Consider the following 18,180-nt stretch of genomic DNA (forward strand, 5'->3'; position numbering starts at 1 on the left):
GGAACCGCCAGCTGAAGGAAAAACTTTAGTTCCTAACAGCACCAATCCAAAAGCGGACGGCTAAGTGACCGGTTCGATCTGTCGTTCGGTCCGCCGGTGCCACAGCTGGGTGAAAGTGCCTGGAGGCGTGAAAAACACTGTTCGGCAGGTGAGATGAATGAGGAGTTTCCTTTCAGTTGCCTTTGTTGCTCCTGGGTGGTCATTGTTTATTAGAGACTTGTTTTTTTTATCTCTCTACCTGTCGAGTTCGACTGTCGTGTGAGCGATTTTCATGTTTTATATGCATTTCCCCTGCTTCCCTGCTATCTTTGATTTTTGGTTTGTTCGAACATCGATTGGAAATTTGTCGTCCGTCATGATGAATTCTTTTGGCGGAACGAAAAGAACATGTCCTCTAGCGCTGTTTTTTTTAGATTTAGCTATCAGATGCTAATAATGCAATATAACGCTCAGTCAGCTGAATTGTGAAGCTTCTGGCTATTTTTTGTTATCCATCGTAGAATGGTTTGATCAAGAAATACATCATTGAATTATTACCGAAATTGTATTTTAATTACCGTTATTTTTCCTTATCTCTACATCTACCTTACCTCGGTTGGGTTGGAAAAATAAGTCACCTTAGGTTTTATTTATTGGAATAAAATTTTCAGTGTAAATTTAGCATACATGTTATCTGAAACCAATAGAGCTGTTTGTGAATTGATATGCTAACATTTTATCCGTTTCTTTCATTAACAAGTTTATAACTTCATAAAAACTGAGACTGATCCAAATTTCCCCCAACTTAGTCAAAGTTAGGTTCAAAATCACCCAAGGTTTCGATTCGACTTATTACTATATCACTCTTATTTTCCCTTTTTGGGGAAAAAACTATGAAGAAGTAAATGTCCGTTAAGTTCATAATTTTTTTAAAATAATACGCAATCTTGTGTACAAGTTTTGCATAGAAAACTCAAAGCGATTCATTCGCGATTAACTTACCTGGTATGTTGAACACCCTTGGGCTGTCATTTGTGAAATGTACAGTGTTTTTCAGATGATATTCAACTAGTAGTACTATTTCTAACTGCAGCAAATGATATTTCAGCAGCATTAGCTGATTTTATAGCCTGATCATCTTTATTATAGCGTTGGCACTTGAAATGATAATCGCAGCAGTTGATATCATAATCCCACCACAGGTGCTTGCACAAAATATGCAACTAGCGAGTGTAACAGCTATAATAAACATGCCCGCGTCCACTTATGCTGTTGGAATATCATGTGCTGCAGTTGGAATTAGCATTGCTACTTTTATCATCTGAAAAACCATGAATTTTAAAAAATGTGGTACCTAGCGTGAGACGACCAAATTGGCTATTGCAGCTTGTGACCCCAAGGGTTTAAGAGTGGACTTGTGAAGTGAAGAATTCAACTCGCACGTATAACGGTGGCCGTTTGTTTACATTCAGGCGTAGTTCTATTTCTGACAGTTCTTTGTTGCTTTTTTCTCCGACGAATGCTGCTTCGACGGTCTAAAATTACAAAGAATGTCATTCGTTTATTATTATTCTGTTCCTCCGCTCTCTAGCTCGTAAGACCTGTTGCCGCTGGTGCTGCTGTCCCGTGGTTCGCGTTCGCGGTCATCGTGAGGTGAGATACGGATGTCCTTCCGATGTACAGCTTCCCAAAACAATTTCCAAACACCTTCCCCTACTACCCACCCCACTGACTGGTCCGTTTTCCGATCTAACTGGTTTTCCATCCGTCTTCTGTTATTGCGACGACCAACTGCGACAGTGCAGCGCCACCACCGTCCTTTGTCTCCTGCACCACTTTCCCTGCCAAGTGCCCCTCGGACGCACAGGCACACAACACCTTCGCGAAAAGCGTGTCCTTCCGCTCCGAGCACAGCAGCCGCCACCAGTGCACCCGTTTCCCTTCGCTCTTAACCATCACCTTCTACCACCGGGAGTGCTCCAACCTTCAATGTCGAACAGTCCCACATCGCCACCGCCACCACCTCCACCACCCACGGCCACCCCGTGCCAACAGTCCAAAACTCCGCTCTCGGAACTGAACGTCGTAGATGTGATCAATAACAACGGGAACCGTATCGGTAAACCGCACCATAATGTGATTCTTTCGTCGGGCGAATGCGCCTGGGCGACGCAGTATCCGGAGATACAGAAGGCGTGCTTCCTGAACCGCGTCTGCCAGTATGCGCCACCCCGCGAGCTACGGGTACAGAATGTGGAGCCGATACTGCAGAACGGACCAACCTGTGGCCTGACGGCGCTCAGCATGATCTTCGATGGTTCGCCGTCCGCGAAAGCCCTCCTGGAGCAGGCCATCGCCCGGGGCTACTCAAATAACGGTGAAATGTTTAGCGCCCGCCAGCTGAACGCCCTGTTCGAGGTCGTGCTGGAGGAAAATCGCCATCTGGTCGAATACAAACCAGTCACACACACGCTGATCAACGGCTGGATGGATGACCCAAACATACAAATCAAGCTGCGCCTGGGAGCGATGTTCCTAGTGCCGTATCCTTTTTTAAAAAATAATACTGTATACTAATCGTTTTTCCCAACCCTCCGTGTGTCACGCATGCGTAGAAAGCTTTATAGTTTTTCCTTAACTCAACAAACCCGTCTAACATCTCGTGCCCAGTTACGATCCGGACAAAAACCACACGCCATGCCTCAACCGGGGTCACCGTGCGCACTGGGCACTCGTCGTAGGCTACCTCATAGACCAATTCGAAGACGTAAGTTGAATAAGTCCACCTCCTGCGCCATTTCTCCCAAAGCAGTCCCCTCTGTTCTCTATTGCAGTTTTATGTATTTGCACGCCACGGAAAAACGAAAAACCTCGCCCTATGGTCCCTGCGGGATCTGGCCAAAAGCAATGCCAATCTAGTCGAGTTCTGCCAACCGGTCGGACATCCAAACGAAACGTTCATCCTGCCAGAGGGTGGCATGGCCGGCTGCAATGGGCTGCTGTGCAAGTTTATCATGATCGAAAACTACAAGGCTAAAAACGAGATCGTTCTCTGATCGCACGAGCGCCACCCTTCTACCCACCTACCGCTATTAACCCTCCGACGAGTCCACGTTTAACTTGTACAGCACGTGCATACTGTCCTCCTCCCCCCCAGTGCATAGATAGATATTTATTTGCAGATTCCTCCAGATGGAACTATTTACTGAGACAATATTCAACTTTATTTTACTTCACATAGCTTTATTTTCTTTTTTTTTTCTTGTTTGGCTATATATATATATATATGTATATATATAATTCGTTTTAAAACATGCATAAAACAGTATTGAGATATTTGCTTTTTTTTCTCCATTTTCCTCCTTGTTTTTTTTCATCGTTATTCACATTGAGTCTAACATAGTTTCCTCACCTTACCCCCAGGCATTTGTCCTTGTTGCCGGTGCAAAAACGGGACCAATGCTGACTGAACCACTCGGAGGCCGCTCTCCACTTTGATTTCCATGATCGGTACGATCATCATCACCACCATCATACTTCCCAGTCCCAACCCTCTTCCGATGAGTTGAATCACTGCGGTTCCCTGCCAGTGTTTTCTGTTTCTCATCTTGTTTTCCTTTATTTATTGTTTTTTAATTCTTTAGTTTGACATTTATTGCGTTTATTGTTTTCCGTTCCGTTGTATGGTATGCTCAGTTTTTTTTTTTAATTTATTTACTAACCGATGTAATTCATATGTTTACGTGTAGCCCTTCCATGTTGATTTCCACTTTTTTTTCGTTTGCTTAGCCATATTTTGATAGGTAACCAAAAAAGAAAACAAGAGATCGATAAAAAAATAACTGCAGCCAAACTACTGAAGCAATGGTAAATTAGTTGGTTCTAATGTTTATGTTGTGATGCAAAGTGAGTAGCAAAGGAGCGGAGGATGGACAAGAAAATCATATTTACAGGGACAAAAATGCATATGGCCTAGCTGATGAGCTGGGACAGTCAATCGATCGATAACGGAGACATTTTATGAGTACGTGCCATCGGTTAGAAAACTGATGCTCAGGTGATGGATAAAAAGAAACAAGATCGAATAAATCACTCAATGTGAGATCTACACACAAAAATCCTAACGACATCCATTGCTTAACCATTGCTGCACGGAAACATCCGAAATTGAAGAAAGCTAGCGCAAGCGAATTGCTTCAAATTGCTTTCCACTCCGGTAAAACGGCACGACGAAAAATAAACTATTCAACTAGGAAAAGGTCGAAAAAGTGTTCTGCTACACACTACTGAATGTACAATCGTACCAGGATCGATAAATGTTAAACCTAAATTCACGCGCAATAGCGATATGCCGGAGAAAAATTCTACCTTAGAAGCGCGCGTAATTGCTGCCCCGCGAAAAGCGGTATGTCTGATAGGGTAGTATAGTATGAGTTTTTATTCAGCTAAAATAGTACTAATAGATGTTAAGGTAAAGGGTTGGATGCTACAATCGTTTAGCTACGCTACGGTAAGTCTGATCAATGATACAGCCCGTGTTGATCAGGGAACCGACCGATTCTCTAGAATAAATATGCGATCCTCAACAATTGACAGTAAAGATAGGCGCGCGTGCCCCATGCTACCCGGAGCGGAGAAAACTCGCTAAACAGTCGGCACACACAAGTAGACAACAACATTGAAGCCTTCATTTCCGGAAATATGCGTTATGGATACGAGTGACGCGCGGGACGTGTACAGGATATTTCCTACTCTTGAGGCCTACTTTTCCTTATACTCTTGAGTGCATTTGAAGGGGGACAATTTCCTACACTTCCTGCGCATGATAAAAGTTGTAGCTGATGAGCTGATGGCTTAGCGCTTCTGCCCCATTGGGACAGAAACGATGATGAAATACCGAATCCTTACAGCCTAACCATGTATGTGTGTATGTGTGTGTGTTTTCTTTTTTAAATCTTCCGGTAATTAACCACAGCCATTATAAACGACAAACCCTCGGTTCGCCTCGCCATAGTGCGCGTCCATCGCAACGTTCGTGCTTTTTCTCCACCGTTTTTTGGGATATGTGTAGATGCTTGTAAGTGGGAATCCTTTCCGTGAAATCCATGTCCATGAAGTGATCGTCTTCATGCACTTTCCTCCAGATCCATCAGATTCGTCATTCAATCCCTCAATCAATCAATCTCTCATATCAATTTTCCAAACTTTACTGTTTTCTATCCTCCATCTAGAGTTGGAGCTACTGCTACGCTCTACTATTCCTTCGGCCTTCCCATCCCTTTCCTTCCACTTTTTTTGTTGTGTATCGTCCTAGGACTTCTACGGCTTTTCTTTTTCCTTCAGCTTTAAATCGATTTATTATTTTTATTTCAGCTTTTCTTAATATCATATAAAATACTATACACTCCACTGAAGCTCCAAATCCGCTGTAAAGAACCTCCAATTATTGTTCACAATTGATTAGCCTGTTCTCTATCCTATATCGTTTTTATAATGTATTTATTCTTTTTTTTTTTGCGATGTCACCACCATTTCTGGCTACTGTTCGGGAGCTTGAGGGCATGTTGCTAGAGACTATAACTGTTTAGGTAATAGACATTCATAATCCAGCACAAGACCAATGCTATTGTTTATCAATTGATTAATGAGTGTTCGTGCGTCTGTTGAAACAACGAACATATTTTATTTTTATTTATTTTTTGTTTTGTTTATGAGCATATGGGGTCGGCGCCGGTGGGTCTCGTACCAACATTGATCGCCGTGTCGCTAGACGGTAAAGGGCGGGGAGCTTGCTGCTGGGATATGGTGAATTGTTTTGCTAATCACGAATACTGCATGGCAACAGCGGTCAGCGGGGGTTTTCCGTCGCAGGGTATACAACTATACGATGTAAAACTGTCTGGAGAGGGACTCTCCGCTCGGTTGGTGTATTTTTAATGCGTGATATATGATGCTCCAATAACGCTGGCACACGGTGTGGCAACCAAACAAAATGAACACAAATTGCTGCGAACAACAGTTGGCTGTGATGTTAGGTAAGAATGGTAACAAGCAACCTAGATACTCTTCGGTCTACTTGTTGCAGTTCATACCTGATGGCACTGCCTACTGCAGTTCGTCACAACTATCTACAACGCTAGCGCAAAATTCTGCCAATTCCAACCTTAGTATATACCACATCCGACCTTCATCCTGTATGCATTCCTTTACTCTCCCGGTTTTCATTCTTTATTGCAATATTACACAGCGACCTCGGCACCTTGTGTCCCTTTCGGCACACAATAAGCATAATGCAATGTGCTTTGGTTGCTTCGCACATATCCATTTTTACAAATATAAGATCTTATTTATCATTATTTTTGACAATAAATAAAACAAGACGAACTATGACAAATTTTGCAGTCTGTAAAGGTTCTAAAAAACAATACCGTCCTCCTTCTATGGGCATCCAGCGGTTGCTTTGTGTTTTTTTTTCTTATTTATTGCTACTCGTATCTATACCGAAGGGATCCGTTACAATGCGGAATCTCACTGCCTCTTAATAGAAATAAAATGTTCAAAAATGACTGGATATTTCATACCCATTCGGTAATCGATTTATTATTTTATCCCCCGTGCGGGATGCAAACATGCTATATTACTAATGTCTGCAATACTTGTGATGGGGGTTACCGGCTCCGGGATGCGGGTTTATTCAAACTACCACTGGTCGGCCTAAAGATGCTGCCACGCATGGGTAATATGCTATAGGAGGGTTGATGATGCCAGCTAACGCGTATGAGTTTGTCAACTATACAAACTAACTAGTTTTGATTATCTCTTCATTTCAAAGAAATGCAGACATTGTTCGAGGGAAACACAGCCAGATCCCATCGTAAACACGGACACAGTCTCTGCCGTTTCACTGTCGATTTTCGCAACGCACAATTTGTAAGAGTGATTTTTTTTTTGTCGCATGCCGTAATATTGCGCGATCAGGCAACCTACGACAAGGGGTTCGATATTGAAGCGGGATTTAATTATATCCTTTTCCTGTTCCATCGATGCATTGCTAACACTTACTACTTGGCTTGACTGCCCTACAGACTAGTTTTCCGAGGTCTACACACATTTCCAGAAACTGTAGATACAATACTCGCACGATGTAGCCATGAAGAGGGGAGGAGTGGGAGTGAGGTGAAGAAGTGTGTATATCTCATTCGAAATTAATGTTATCACAAATCCAAAAAAAAACAAGGACTAATAAAAATAACTCTCTACGTGTAGGGAAAAGATGAGTAGAGCAAAAGCGTCCTCTAATGACGTCTTCTTTTTTAGATAATTGCAAAAAAAAAGCTGTAAACGAACAGTTGCACAAAATGCAAACTTCACCATAAAACACAAACGAAATCACACTAATGAGCCGCCAAACATCCGCATAATCTAGGAAATGCAGCAACCTCACTGGCAGCACCGTCCGTAGATTGCAGTGCATAGGATGTGAATGGATGTGGCTAGGCTTGATCGATTTAGACAATTTAATCACCTCGCGACCGGCTAACGGCCGCCCAGCTACGTGGTCGCAGAAGCCGAGACGTGGTGCCACTGTGGCCATGGCTGCTACCCCCGCTCCCGGAGCTAGTGGCTGGTGGGAATGGCGCGGGATTCACTGGTGGATCGCAGCCAGCGGAACGTGGCAATGGTGGCAGTTTACTGATGATTGAGCAAATCGGCAGCAACGGCACGCCAAAGGGTGGTGCTTGTTTCTGCGTGGACGAGCAACCGTACGGCGATGGAGAATGAGGAGTAGGAGGTGGATGTAGCTCCGTCAAAGCGGAGGATGAAACTGACTAGGTTAGCATTTCCGCCGATGCTAGCGGCGCACCGACGAGCGCGATCGGGAAGTTCTTAATGTGTGTCTGCCATTGGGACGAAAGTTGGAAAAACTTCACCCCAGTCCATTCGGTGCCGTCGATGTACACTACACGCGGGAGGAAGGGAAAGTGGAGAGGAAAACACAAACACATTAGATTGTTTACGATACATTCGGTGGATTAACCGCTTTCTGCTATGTTACCTCTCAGTGGAACTGGATGGGACTGCTTTGGCGAGCAAATTAACCGGGCCACCCCTTCGACGCACTGCTCTTTTTCTGCATCTCGATCTTTTTCCTTCTTCTTGCCTAATCTCATAACTAAAATAAATCAAACAACAGACATTTGAAGACGATCAAGGTCATACAGAGGCACATTTCTTCAACACTCACTTTTTTGCTTCTTTTCCTTGGTGGCAAAACTTAACGTCAAACCGTTCGGAAACTCTCCGTAGCACGGTGCTTGTGGTAGCCGCCACACCTGACGAAAACAAAAAAACAAACGAATCGTTACAATCCAGTTTGTCTAAGGGATAAGCAAAATACAATACGGTGGCTTACCTGTAGATGGCGAAAAGTACTCTTAATACTGTTCTTCCCGGATGGATCCTGTCCCTTGCCGAGCGGTTTTTCCTTGGGATCAAAAATAGGCCGTGCCAGCGGCCAGTAGTCCACCTGCAGCTCGAGCGACTCCTGCGTTTGACCGGAGGAAGTCGAGGACGACTGTTGCGCCTGCTGCTGTTGCAGTTGCGCGACCGCGATCGGTGTCTGGGACGAGGGAGGCGATGTGCGGCCGCTTTGCGGTGGCGAACTGGACAGCATCCGATCGGCACTGCTCTGCGAAACGTAGGTGAGCGATTCATCGAGATCAAGGGACACCTGGGGCCCTTCGAGACAGCCGATCCTTACGTCCTGCAGTTAGAAAAGAAGGATAAATGAAAATAACCTGCTTTCAGCAAATTGGACTCTTTATAACTGAAGCGTCTTGAAAAATAACACTCTACTTATAGCTTAGCAAACATTGCAGTAATAAAAAACCTGATTACTTACACTGACGAATGGTACAAAGATTTGACAAGAGTCTTCGTCACGGTAGTTAACCATGGCCTCAGCAATAGGAACTTGCGTGCAAGGTCCACCGGACATCAGGTAGCGCTGTATCCGGCTAATGATCTCCGCCGACTCGTTCTTTGTTTGTGCGCTTTCCAGATTGGCCGTACGGTCGCACATCTGCTGCCAGTTCTCCGTACCAAACATGCTCATATAGGTCGAGTCAATCATGCCAATGTACCGTGCCACCGCGCATGATCCTAGTGGAGACGAGAAGGAACGTTTCGTTTGTTTTAAAAATTCAACCTACCACAATGAAATTTACTTTAAAAACTTACCCAAAGGAACGATGTAAAATTTGATATGGTTCACCCAGTCGGGTGGCCGAATGCCCAGCAACTCGACATAATGCCGCAATACCGCCCCCTGCAGCCAGTCACCTCCGACTAGAACTACCTTTACGGTGGTCGGCGGTTTGGCGGTTGAGTTACAACTGTTATGCAAAAGAAAATAGAACCGAAACAAAATACCATCGTTTAATACTGTGCACTCAAAACTGTACTAAGAAGTGGAAGACTTACTATTTCTGAATCTTGTTCATTAGTGCCTGTGTTATTGCTTTCACCTCGGCCGTGTTGTTGGGCAAAAACGTCGGCCGAAACGTGGATGATATGAGCGAGGCGAGCCGTGGCGTTAGGGATGCCGTGCTGGCCTCGGGCGGCCCGACTACCGTCACCACCTCCGGCAGCAGTGACTCCTCCGTGGTGAACGTCCGTTGCAGCTGCTCGAGCAGGGACTTCCTTGGCTCCACGTTCGTCGGCGATAGGCACGTTTCTAGCGGCGACGGTTTCTGCTGGTGCTGCTGGTGTTGCATCTGGTGCTGCTGCAGCTGCTGCTGGTGCGGGTCCATCTGGAAGCTGAGCGTTTGCTTCTGCTTTTTGGCACTGTTCGGAGTGCTGCTGGTCGTGCGGAACAGTCGATTTTTCTTCTCCACCGCGGTCTCCTTCTCCTTCGGAGGGCTGCCGGTGTTCTGTGGATCGGAGCTGAGCGCTTCCGGGTCCGTGTTGCCTGCACCACCCTCATTGCCGGAGCTATCGTTCTTCCACTCACCCGAACGGTCTAGTGGGAGGGGAAACGTGGAAAGAAAAGTCTTTCGTTAGTTAAAAACATCGATACTTTCCGTTCCAAGGGACGAGCCATAAATTGGCTGCACCAATGCCTCGAAAGTTCATTAAGTAAGAAGGATGCGAAATTTGTGAAAGTGAAATAACAACTGGTTAGTGTAGGAAAATAGAAGGGCTAATGAAAGAATGGAAGAATAGTTTGGGAAAAGAATGAAAAAAAGTTATTTTTAAATCAAACGAATGCTTGCACAAAACCATAACATTATCGTGCTGCAAACCACGCGTCACAATGCACAACTGGATTCGGTAACATAACGGGGGAGATCAAAAGTGATGATAGAAAATATATGAAAAAGCTAATTAAACATTCCATTAGTCTTCGTTCCACAGTTAGTTAGGTGTGATACTTTCAAACAGTTGCTTTATAGTAACAAACTCATGAACGTACGGGAAAATTTTGGTGTTCAAGGGAGGGTGGAAAATGCACAGTGAATTATAAAGATTAATTATCAATCACAAATCTTGCCCGCAAAAGATGTAATATTCATTTGCCTACGTACAACACAATCGGTATAAAGTGGAGGGCTAAAGAACAGTGTTGTGCACAATAGTAGAATAAGAGAGCAGGGGGTAACAGTGGATATCTTCAGAAGCAGGTAGACGTGGAGTAGAGAAAGGAAGAGAGAGAGAGTGTGTGTGTGTGTGGATAAAGATAGAAGATAGAAAACACGTGAACCACAACGACACGTTTTTGTTTTGTTTTGTTTCATAAAGCTACAAACCTTGGATGTTACTGTAATGGCTAGTCTGATTGTTATTAATACTGTTGCCGTTCATACTATTAATGATATTATTGGCAATTGTTATTGAATTGCTTTTCTTTTCGGCGAGCGAGTCACGCTTCTCTAAATTGGGTTTCTTTTCTGGCATAAAATCTGAAAGGAACATAAAAGATAATGAAAGTAAACAAATAAAGAAAATTGGGTAACAACTAAAATGGATTCTTATATATAAATATAGGGGAATGCATGTTGGGACGGAACCGAAACCACCAACAACACAAATGAGACAAGTTCGTCTTATGATAGCACGGAGAGAGCGAGATTGAAGGGAAGTGATGGGCCGTTGATGAGGTAACAGAATGAAGACACGCATAGAGGGTCAGAGAAGTTAGCAGTAACGGCATGCAGCACATATGACAGGCGCAACCAGATGATAAGGTGTGCGCACGAAAGATGGATGCTATGCAGGAGGAATTCGTGGAACCAATGAGCATGGCAGGTTGTAGATTTGCGTGGCAGACGAAAGATATCGAATGAATGAGATGATAGGGCGGTAAGGAAGATAAGATTACTATATTTCAATGAATAAATTCATATCTAAAGCATGGCGTATAAATTCAAGGACATCATTTCGATAAAACCACGTTAAAATTCATATAATTAATTTAAAATTAGCTAAATTTAAATAAAAAGTAAGTTAAACGGTAAACTAAGGAAGAAACCAATACAATCGGTGGTTACATGAATACTCTAGAAAAAGTCAACGATGATAAACGTACAATACAGCTAAATTCAATAATTGATGAAGGAAGCAATAAGCAATGTACTACTCAACAAAACATCACTATCAAATGTGAATGTTTAAAAAAAAAAAAAAGCACAATTCTAAATGAAAAAAGCATCAGAATGCTGACCAATCATAAGCTATTATGCGGCGTACGAGAAGCGTCTAAGCAAATCAAAACAAAATATGGTTATGTTATTTCTTGTTGTTTCTCTGCTGCCAAAAGTCTATCCAGCCGGATAAGCCGGTAAACATATGATACGTTGCTTAGCGCACGCGTCCTGTTTAGCACACGCTTCGCACGTTCCCGGGCATCGTTCCCTCGAAGTGAAAAACCAAAAAAACAAACAGACAAACAAGACGGAAGCGAGGGCCCGACGAGTCGAGCCTGTGCCGGCGGTGGTGTGGAATGCTTGCGCGCCGATGGTAGATTTTACCTTTGTTACCACCAGCCGCCTTTTGCATCGAGCTGAGCTGTATCGAGGAATGCTGCTGCGTGAGCACCGGCTTGCCCGAGTTCTCAAAGAATGGCCGCAGCGATGGCTTCGGCGTGGAGCCGATGGAAAGACTGTCCATGTCCTGGCCGGAGTCATCACCCTCGCCGCAGGACAACGATTCCAGCTCCTGGAAGAGTGCGTCCAGGTCGCGCTTACCACGCAGGGCCGGTCCTCGCTCCGGCACATCACCCTCCAGCTCTTCCGGCACCTTGAAGCGCTTGAGCAATGAAATGATGCGTTGTTTGAAGTTTCGTTGCTAAAAACCAAGGGAGAAAATAACAGTGGAAATTCAGTCTCGGCCCGGTGACAAGGTTGTAGAAGAGAGTGAAGCCACCCCCGCAGCCCTTACCCGACTCATCTTCCCTCGCGACTTTTCCTTGCCCATGTTGTCGAAGTCGCTGTCACTGTCGGCCTGGTTCGAGGGCAGCATATTGCCGTCGTCCTGCTCGCCGTCCTGCTCACCCGACTCGAACTTCTTGTACGAGTCGCGCTTGCCAGCGTAGTTGCGCTTGGCCGCGTACCCCGACAGGCCTTCGTCGTTCTCGTCGCCCGAGCTGAACTCCTGCTCCTCGTCCTCGTCCGAGTACTCGTTCACGCGGTCCGTCACCAGCAGGCTGTTGTTGTTCTTGTTGTCCTGATCGACCGGGATCGAGGTCACCTGGGTGGCGCGCAGGGTCGCGATCGTCTGCCCGGACCGTCCCGCTTTGCCCGACCCGTTCAGCTCCACCGTCATGTCCATCGACTTCTGCAGCACCGCATCCATCCGAATGACGCCCTCGGCGAGCGTCTTGTAGCCAAGGATGGTGCGCGTTTTATACTTCTTGCGACGCTGCAGCAAAATCAGCAGCCGATTACCATCGCGTTTGATGAAGTGCGGATACTGCAGGCTGAAGTGTAGATCCAGCTCCGTCTCCAGCAGCGGCGGAGAGTTTAGCTGGCCAACGCCACCGCCTCCAATGATGCCGCCGGTGCCGCCCGTCAGGCCGACGCCAATCGAACCGCCACCGGGGGCCCCTCCGATGGATCCGAGGCCCGCGCCGCCACTGCTGTACCCCGTACTAATTGACTGTGGCACCGGAATTTCGTGCGAGCGGAGCGTCCGCTTTGAGCTTTGCATCCGGACCGCCAGGGAGAGTGATGTGAGATCTGACGGCAGCGGCATGAGCAGTGTGAGACGTGTTATCTTCAGCGAACATAATCTAAAAGTCAAAGAGAACACACAAAGGAATGTGTTAGAAAGTTATCTTAAGCAAGAATTCATTAACGGTTAAGTACATTTTAGTTGACCAATGACGCGTTTTACCGTTCAAACACAAAAACTTTCCCATTCACAATTGGTAAAGTCCACCACAAAGCATTAAATCGAATGCGACCCAATCTAAAATAAAACTGTGAAAGTAAATTACGAATTCTAACTAGATTGCGTTTCACACAGAGATATCAATTATCGTTCGTCACGCAAGGGCTGGGAAATAATCCACATTCGGGTGTCCACCGGTGGCGCTCTTCCGGTGAACCACCAGGCCACAGTCGGTGTCGATTTGTTGCATAAATTATGAGCATCACAACCACCTACCTACACACGCTCAGACGGTACACAACCTGTCACCAAAAATGCATGCCCGACGCCAATCGATGGAAACGATCGTTATCGCGTGCTATTGTTGGAAATGGTCGCGATAAGGGAAAGATGATAAAATACAGCAAACGCTGGTTCCCAGCAGTTCGCTGTACGAACATAACCTAGGACCAACGTTTTGTCTCTAAACCCGGGTCTTATCAATGAAAATCAATAAATCGATTGAAGACTGTTTATTATCCGCGAGCTGTAAAAGCAGATTTAAAAACCAAAACAACAAAGTAATGAATTGTTTAGTTTAGGTTTGCTTTCTTCTTATTTCCGGTTAACTTCTTCGTCCCAAAAATCAACACTTAATCATCTTTGTAACCTGCGTGCCGTAGTACCGCAGTGTCGCGAAAACGTGACCAATTTGAGGCAGCACTTTCACAACGGCACCTCAACTCCACTTCTTACAGGTCCAACCTTTAGCTACCGATGCGGGGTACGGACATATCGTGACTCCTGTTGACGCCTAAACGCTGGCAAAAAGGTCACACGCCAGCCCCTGAGACACGGTATCTTTTCCTTGGACCCTCTCTAATCGCCAGCAAAAGGACGAAGAGACGTACACCAACGACGCGGGGCTAATCTCGTCGATCGCGGGTGTCTCTCGGGTTCCTAATTTCTTCCCAGCCACCTCATCCTACGATCATTACCACCCGCTGCTGAGGGTGTTCTTTCCGCCGCAACTATGCCCTCCGGCAGGCCACTTCCACTTCCAGCTTCGTAGGTACGGTTCCGCCGACGATGATGTTGTCGGGCGTCGGTTGACTGCGTGGAATGAAGTGCAAAGTGCGAGCCCAAGGGCCAAATCACGTTCGACGGTTCTTTGTTCTCATCGGTCGGCGGTGGTACGTGACCACGTTCCGCTGGCTCTAGGAGCCTCAGTGGAAGGTGTGTGAAGACGAACGAACCAAACAGCGATAGGAAATGTACTTCCCTTTTGGCCTACGAATGCACCGGAGGTCGAAGCCGGTAATTGATATCTTCCGAAAACCGGAAGCGTTCGATGTGAGCTGCATCACAATAAGGGAATGAGATTAAGACACTGGAGTCCCAGATTCCGATGCAATTGAAGCAACAAGTAAGTGGTCGGATGAAAAGTTTGATACTTCTTCTCCGCAAAGAAGTTATATTATAATCTATTGATCTTCAAATATGTATATGCCCAACATCTAGGTCAAAAGTAAATCGACCCGTAAGAAAATTTTACTGTTTCATACAAAAACACCCATCTCGATTTTTATCGTATTTGTTCACGATATCATGTTTGTTTTCTTCCTCAAAAAGGAAGATTCAAATTGTTGAAGGTGTTTCTGTTATATGTTGAAAAAATAAATCAAAATTCAACGAAAATAAGAATGAAAAAAATTTAATAAGTTTAACGATAAAATTTCAAACATTTTTTAACTTTTTTATTTTTTGAATTTTATCTTTTACCAATTTTTACTATTTAGAAAATTGATACTCCGTTGAAAAGGGTACTGCTTTAAAATGATTAAATCATTGTTTGAGGTATCCGGCCCGTGCTTTCAGTTTCCTTTTAATCATCTGGCCCTTTTTAGGAAAAATATCCCGATCCTTGAACTAGATGATCACGGAGAATGCTAAACCAACATATTTAAGTTGGTTCTCTTAAACCAACATATTTTTGTTCTATTTTTACCGCGTATTTCCTTAACGCTACGTTTCATAAACTTGGCTTCCAGTTTTTGAATCAATGTGAAAAGATCCCCCATCAAAAGTTCACTCATTTTTGGCATCACGAGACCTATCTTCCCTCCAAGTGGAAGGTTACCCAAAATAATTTACGACGCTACAGAAATAAGCATCGCGTAACATATTTGGTTGAAATGCTTCAAACTACCAAGTAAAAATAGATTTCGAAAGGTGAAAAACATTCAACCGCTTAACGGTCATGCAAGAAATTGATCAAACAAACCCACGGTTCCCATTCCCCGGGGGGTGATAATCCTTGCTTACAACCGAGCTTGAGTATCTCCAATGTCGCAGACAAACTAACAAAACCATAATCCAAACGCAAAGTAATAATAACTTCTTGCGGTACTTTTTTGCTTCGGCCAAACTAGGGTGAACTTTCGCGGCACCCTTATTAGTAGTACAACCGCTAAGGGCGCACACCTCGCACACGACTCTTGTCCGTGCAAATTAACCTATGGGCACCGATTAACACGGCACTCGTACAACTTAGCCAAGCCCCCGTCGTTCCACCTCTCGCTCGACCTTTCCGTCTGCACCGTTGAACCACGTGACGTGATTACTTTCCCTCACTACACCAGGTGTGTGTGTCTGTGGGTCCACGTCTTCCGGCCAAAACAAAACCACAAAAACATAGAAGGGATTTCGCAAGAGGACGAGTACAGAAATCTCCGATCCCGAACGCGACGTAGTGCTCGCCGAAACCGCAAGCAAATTAATTGTCCGCAGTAAACTTAATTACATCGAATCTTGGCGCAAACACGAACACACTTGGGGCTCCCGTGTCGCACATGTCACGAGATTCGTTTGTCGTTTCCATTGTTGTGTGTTTAGTTGGGCCCCTCTCTCTCTCTCTCCCCCGTTTTTCTCTACCGTTTCAAACCTTATTTTCCTACACCGTGCTTATCTCAAGGGTTTACCCGTCGTGGGGGAAGGACGGGTACTGTCCCTTCTCGGTATATAGCGTCGTGATAGATCATCTAAATGTGAGGTAGTGTTTTTTTCTCTCCTATTCTCACTACTTCCCTCCCTCTTGCTCCTCTTCCAAAGCACCTGATGTCGAGACGGGGCGCCGATTGCGCCGCGCAACAACATTTGACATTACAAGTACTCGGGTGGTCCGATAAAAATAAAGTCACATTTTGTTGACACCGACACGCCCGGCATGCTGCAAGTGGAGCCAACCGAACCGAATCAACCACATGCATCCGCTCGCCGGATGTGGCCGATTGATCGAGTGCAATTTCTGGTGCAATCTCCTGCGGCCGGTGCCAACTTCTTGCCGGTTGTGGACGCCAACACTGGACGCTAAATGTGAAGCACGTTTGGTGAACAGGTAAAGGTTAGCCAGGAAGGGGGGGGGGGGGGAGTTCTCGCTCGTGCTCAAGGGATTTGAACGAATTTCGTGAAAGGTCCATTTTGAGATGGATTAATTATTCGTTGCCATTCCCGGGTGGACCCGACACAAAAGAATTATTTTCTTCCAGAACTTTGCCTTTGCAACCAATGAAGAGGAAAGAACTCTCTCAATACCGAGCGGGGCAAGGACACGCACAGTACTAAAGAGAACCATGTTGAATGTGTCATACAACAGCAGGTCGCATCTTAGTGCCATCTAATTAGTCACCGTCAGTCACCGTTGCTGCCAGATGCGAAGGCTCAACGAGGCCACCGACACCGACGTGCAACGGCGGATGTGGTGCACTTGCCGGCCTTGCTCGCCTTCCGCTAACCTGTTGAGTGCTGATGGGAATGGGTGGTGCGGGTGGGGCAAGGGAAAAACGCACCGTTGCATGCCATCTTGGGTGCACAGAAGAAAAACAAAACCGAAAACCAACACCGAAATATGCTCACGAAACTCACGACAGCTCGCAAGCGGAGAGGTGATTGGCGATATTTTTAGTCCTCCAACGGCCTCGACCTGCCTTTTATGCCGGGTGGTGGGAAGGGACGGTTTTCGGACGCTTTCGGCCGACCCAGCTGAACCGGCGTAATGACTGTTAGAAAAACCACCCAGCAGCAACCCGTACGCTCCCTCCTGCCACAAGAACCACGCGCTTGCGGACCTTGGCTTGCGGTGCCGGAGGAATGTTGACAGAAAACCCCCTACCCGGCTCACACACACCTTTGGTTCATTCGCCCCGTAAGACGCACAGTAGCAGCAGCGCCACTCGTCTCGTGATCCGGACGCCGGCTTCGCGTCAGTGTCAAGACCGAAGTGAGGCGGGATTACTTTGCGCCCGCGTAAACAAATACGTGTTTTTTTCTTCCCCCGGCTGCGGCACGTAACGAAACCGAATGCTATTTGCGTTCTCGTGTGTCCGTGTGCGTGTGTGTGTGTGCCGTACAATAATTGTTTTCAAATAAAAATAGGAAACACGGCGAGGCCGGAGGAATCGGTCGAAAAACAAAGATACACGCGGAGTGCAACAAATCGAAACCGCCAACAAACATCTGATCTGTCAAAACGGACGTCAAAATAACGCTTGCCGAACCGAAGGACATTATCTTGCCGTCACAATCGATCAATATAATCCTCCATTTGTTTGTTACTGCGTGGTGGGGGTGTATCCGTTTTATCGGGTCGCGAACTTATGAGTAGCTTTTCCCCCTTAAACTAATCGCTACAAATTAAGGAGGGGCGGTTTATGGTTTATCAGCTGGCGATTGCAAATCTGCGTCTCATTTGATGCACAACGCCTTAGTTTAAGCTCTAACGCCCGCCAACTAAGCGTCGACTTGTTGCGCAACATTTGCGCGTCTTTTGCTATT

General features: G+C 45.7%; 2 protein-coding genes across 2 annotated transcripts in view; one reads left to right on the forward strand and one right to left on the reverse strand.

Moving 5' to 3' along the window:
• Positions 1-1,525: 1,525 nt before the first annotated feature.
• LOC131260409 (actin maturation protease) lies at positions 1,526-3,258 on the forward strand. Its single transcript, XM_058262120.1, has 4 exons — positions 1,526-1,632; positions 1,785-2,522; positions 2,650-2,746; positions 2,814-3,258. The coding sequence occupies exons 2-4, from the start codon at positions 1,969-1,971 to the stop codon at positions 3,033-3,035; spliced, it is 873 nt and encodes a 290-aa protein (XP_058118103.1). The 5' UTR covers positions 1,526-1,632; positions 1,785-1,968; the 3' UTR covers positions 3,036-3,258.
• A 243-nt stretch (positions 3,259-3,501) lies between these two features.
• The window catches only part of LOC131260408 (phosphofurin acidic cluster sorting protein 2), a 38,368-nt gene continuing 23,689 nt past the window's right edge, over positions 3,502-18,180 (reverse strand). Inside the window, exons 2-11 of the mRNA XM_058262119.1 lie at positions 12,418-13,267; positions 12,009-12,324; positions 10,788-10,940; positions 9,463-10,000; positions 9,220-9,374; positions 8,882-9,141; positions 8,393-8,743; positions 8,225-8,312; positions 8,036-8,152; positions 3,502-7,939 (exon numbers count right to left, since the gene is read on the reverse strand). Of these exons, the coding sequence (XP_058118102.1) occupies positions 7,809-7,939; positions 8,036-8,152; positions 8,225-8,312; positions 8,393-8,743; positions 8,882-9,141; positions 9,220-9,374; positions 9,463-10,000; positions 10,788-10,940; positions 12,009-12,324; positions 12,418-13,267 (2,959 nt within the window). The 3' untranslated portion in view covers positions 3,502-7,808. The remainder of the gene's footprint in view (positions 7,940-8,035; positions 8,153-8,224; positions 8,313-8,392; positions 8,744-8,881; positions 9,142-9,219; positions 9,375-9,462; positions 10,001-10,787; positions 10,941-12,008; positions 12,325-12,417; positions 13,268-18,180) is intronic.

This window comes from Anopheles coustani, chromosome 3, assembly GCF_943734705.1.
Source record: "Anopheles coustani chromosome 3, idAnoCousDA_361_x.2, whole genome shotgun sequence".
Classification (NCBI taxonomy): Eukaryota; Metazoa; Arthropoda; class Insecta; order Diptera; family Culicidae; genus Anopheles; species Anopheles coustani.

Excerpts from the sequence above, each read along its gene's own strand:
- LOC131260409 (XM_058262120.1), top strand. The coding sequence starts at position 1,969 with ATGTCGAACAGTCCCACATCGCCACCGCCACCACCTCCACCACCCACG. Across the intron at positions 2,523-2,649 it reads GGAGCGATGTTCCTAGTGCC|TTACGATCCGGACAAAAACC; the intron begins GTATCCTTTTTT and ends TCTCGTGCCCAG. Across the intron at positions 2,747-2,813 it reads TCATAGACCAATTCGAAGAC|TTTTATGTATTTGCACGCCA; the intron begins GTAAGTTGAATA and ends TCTCTATTGCAG.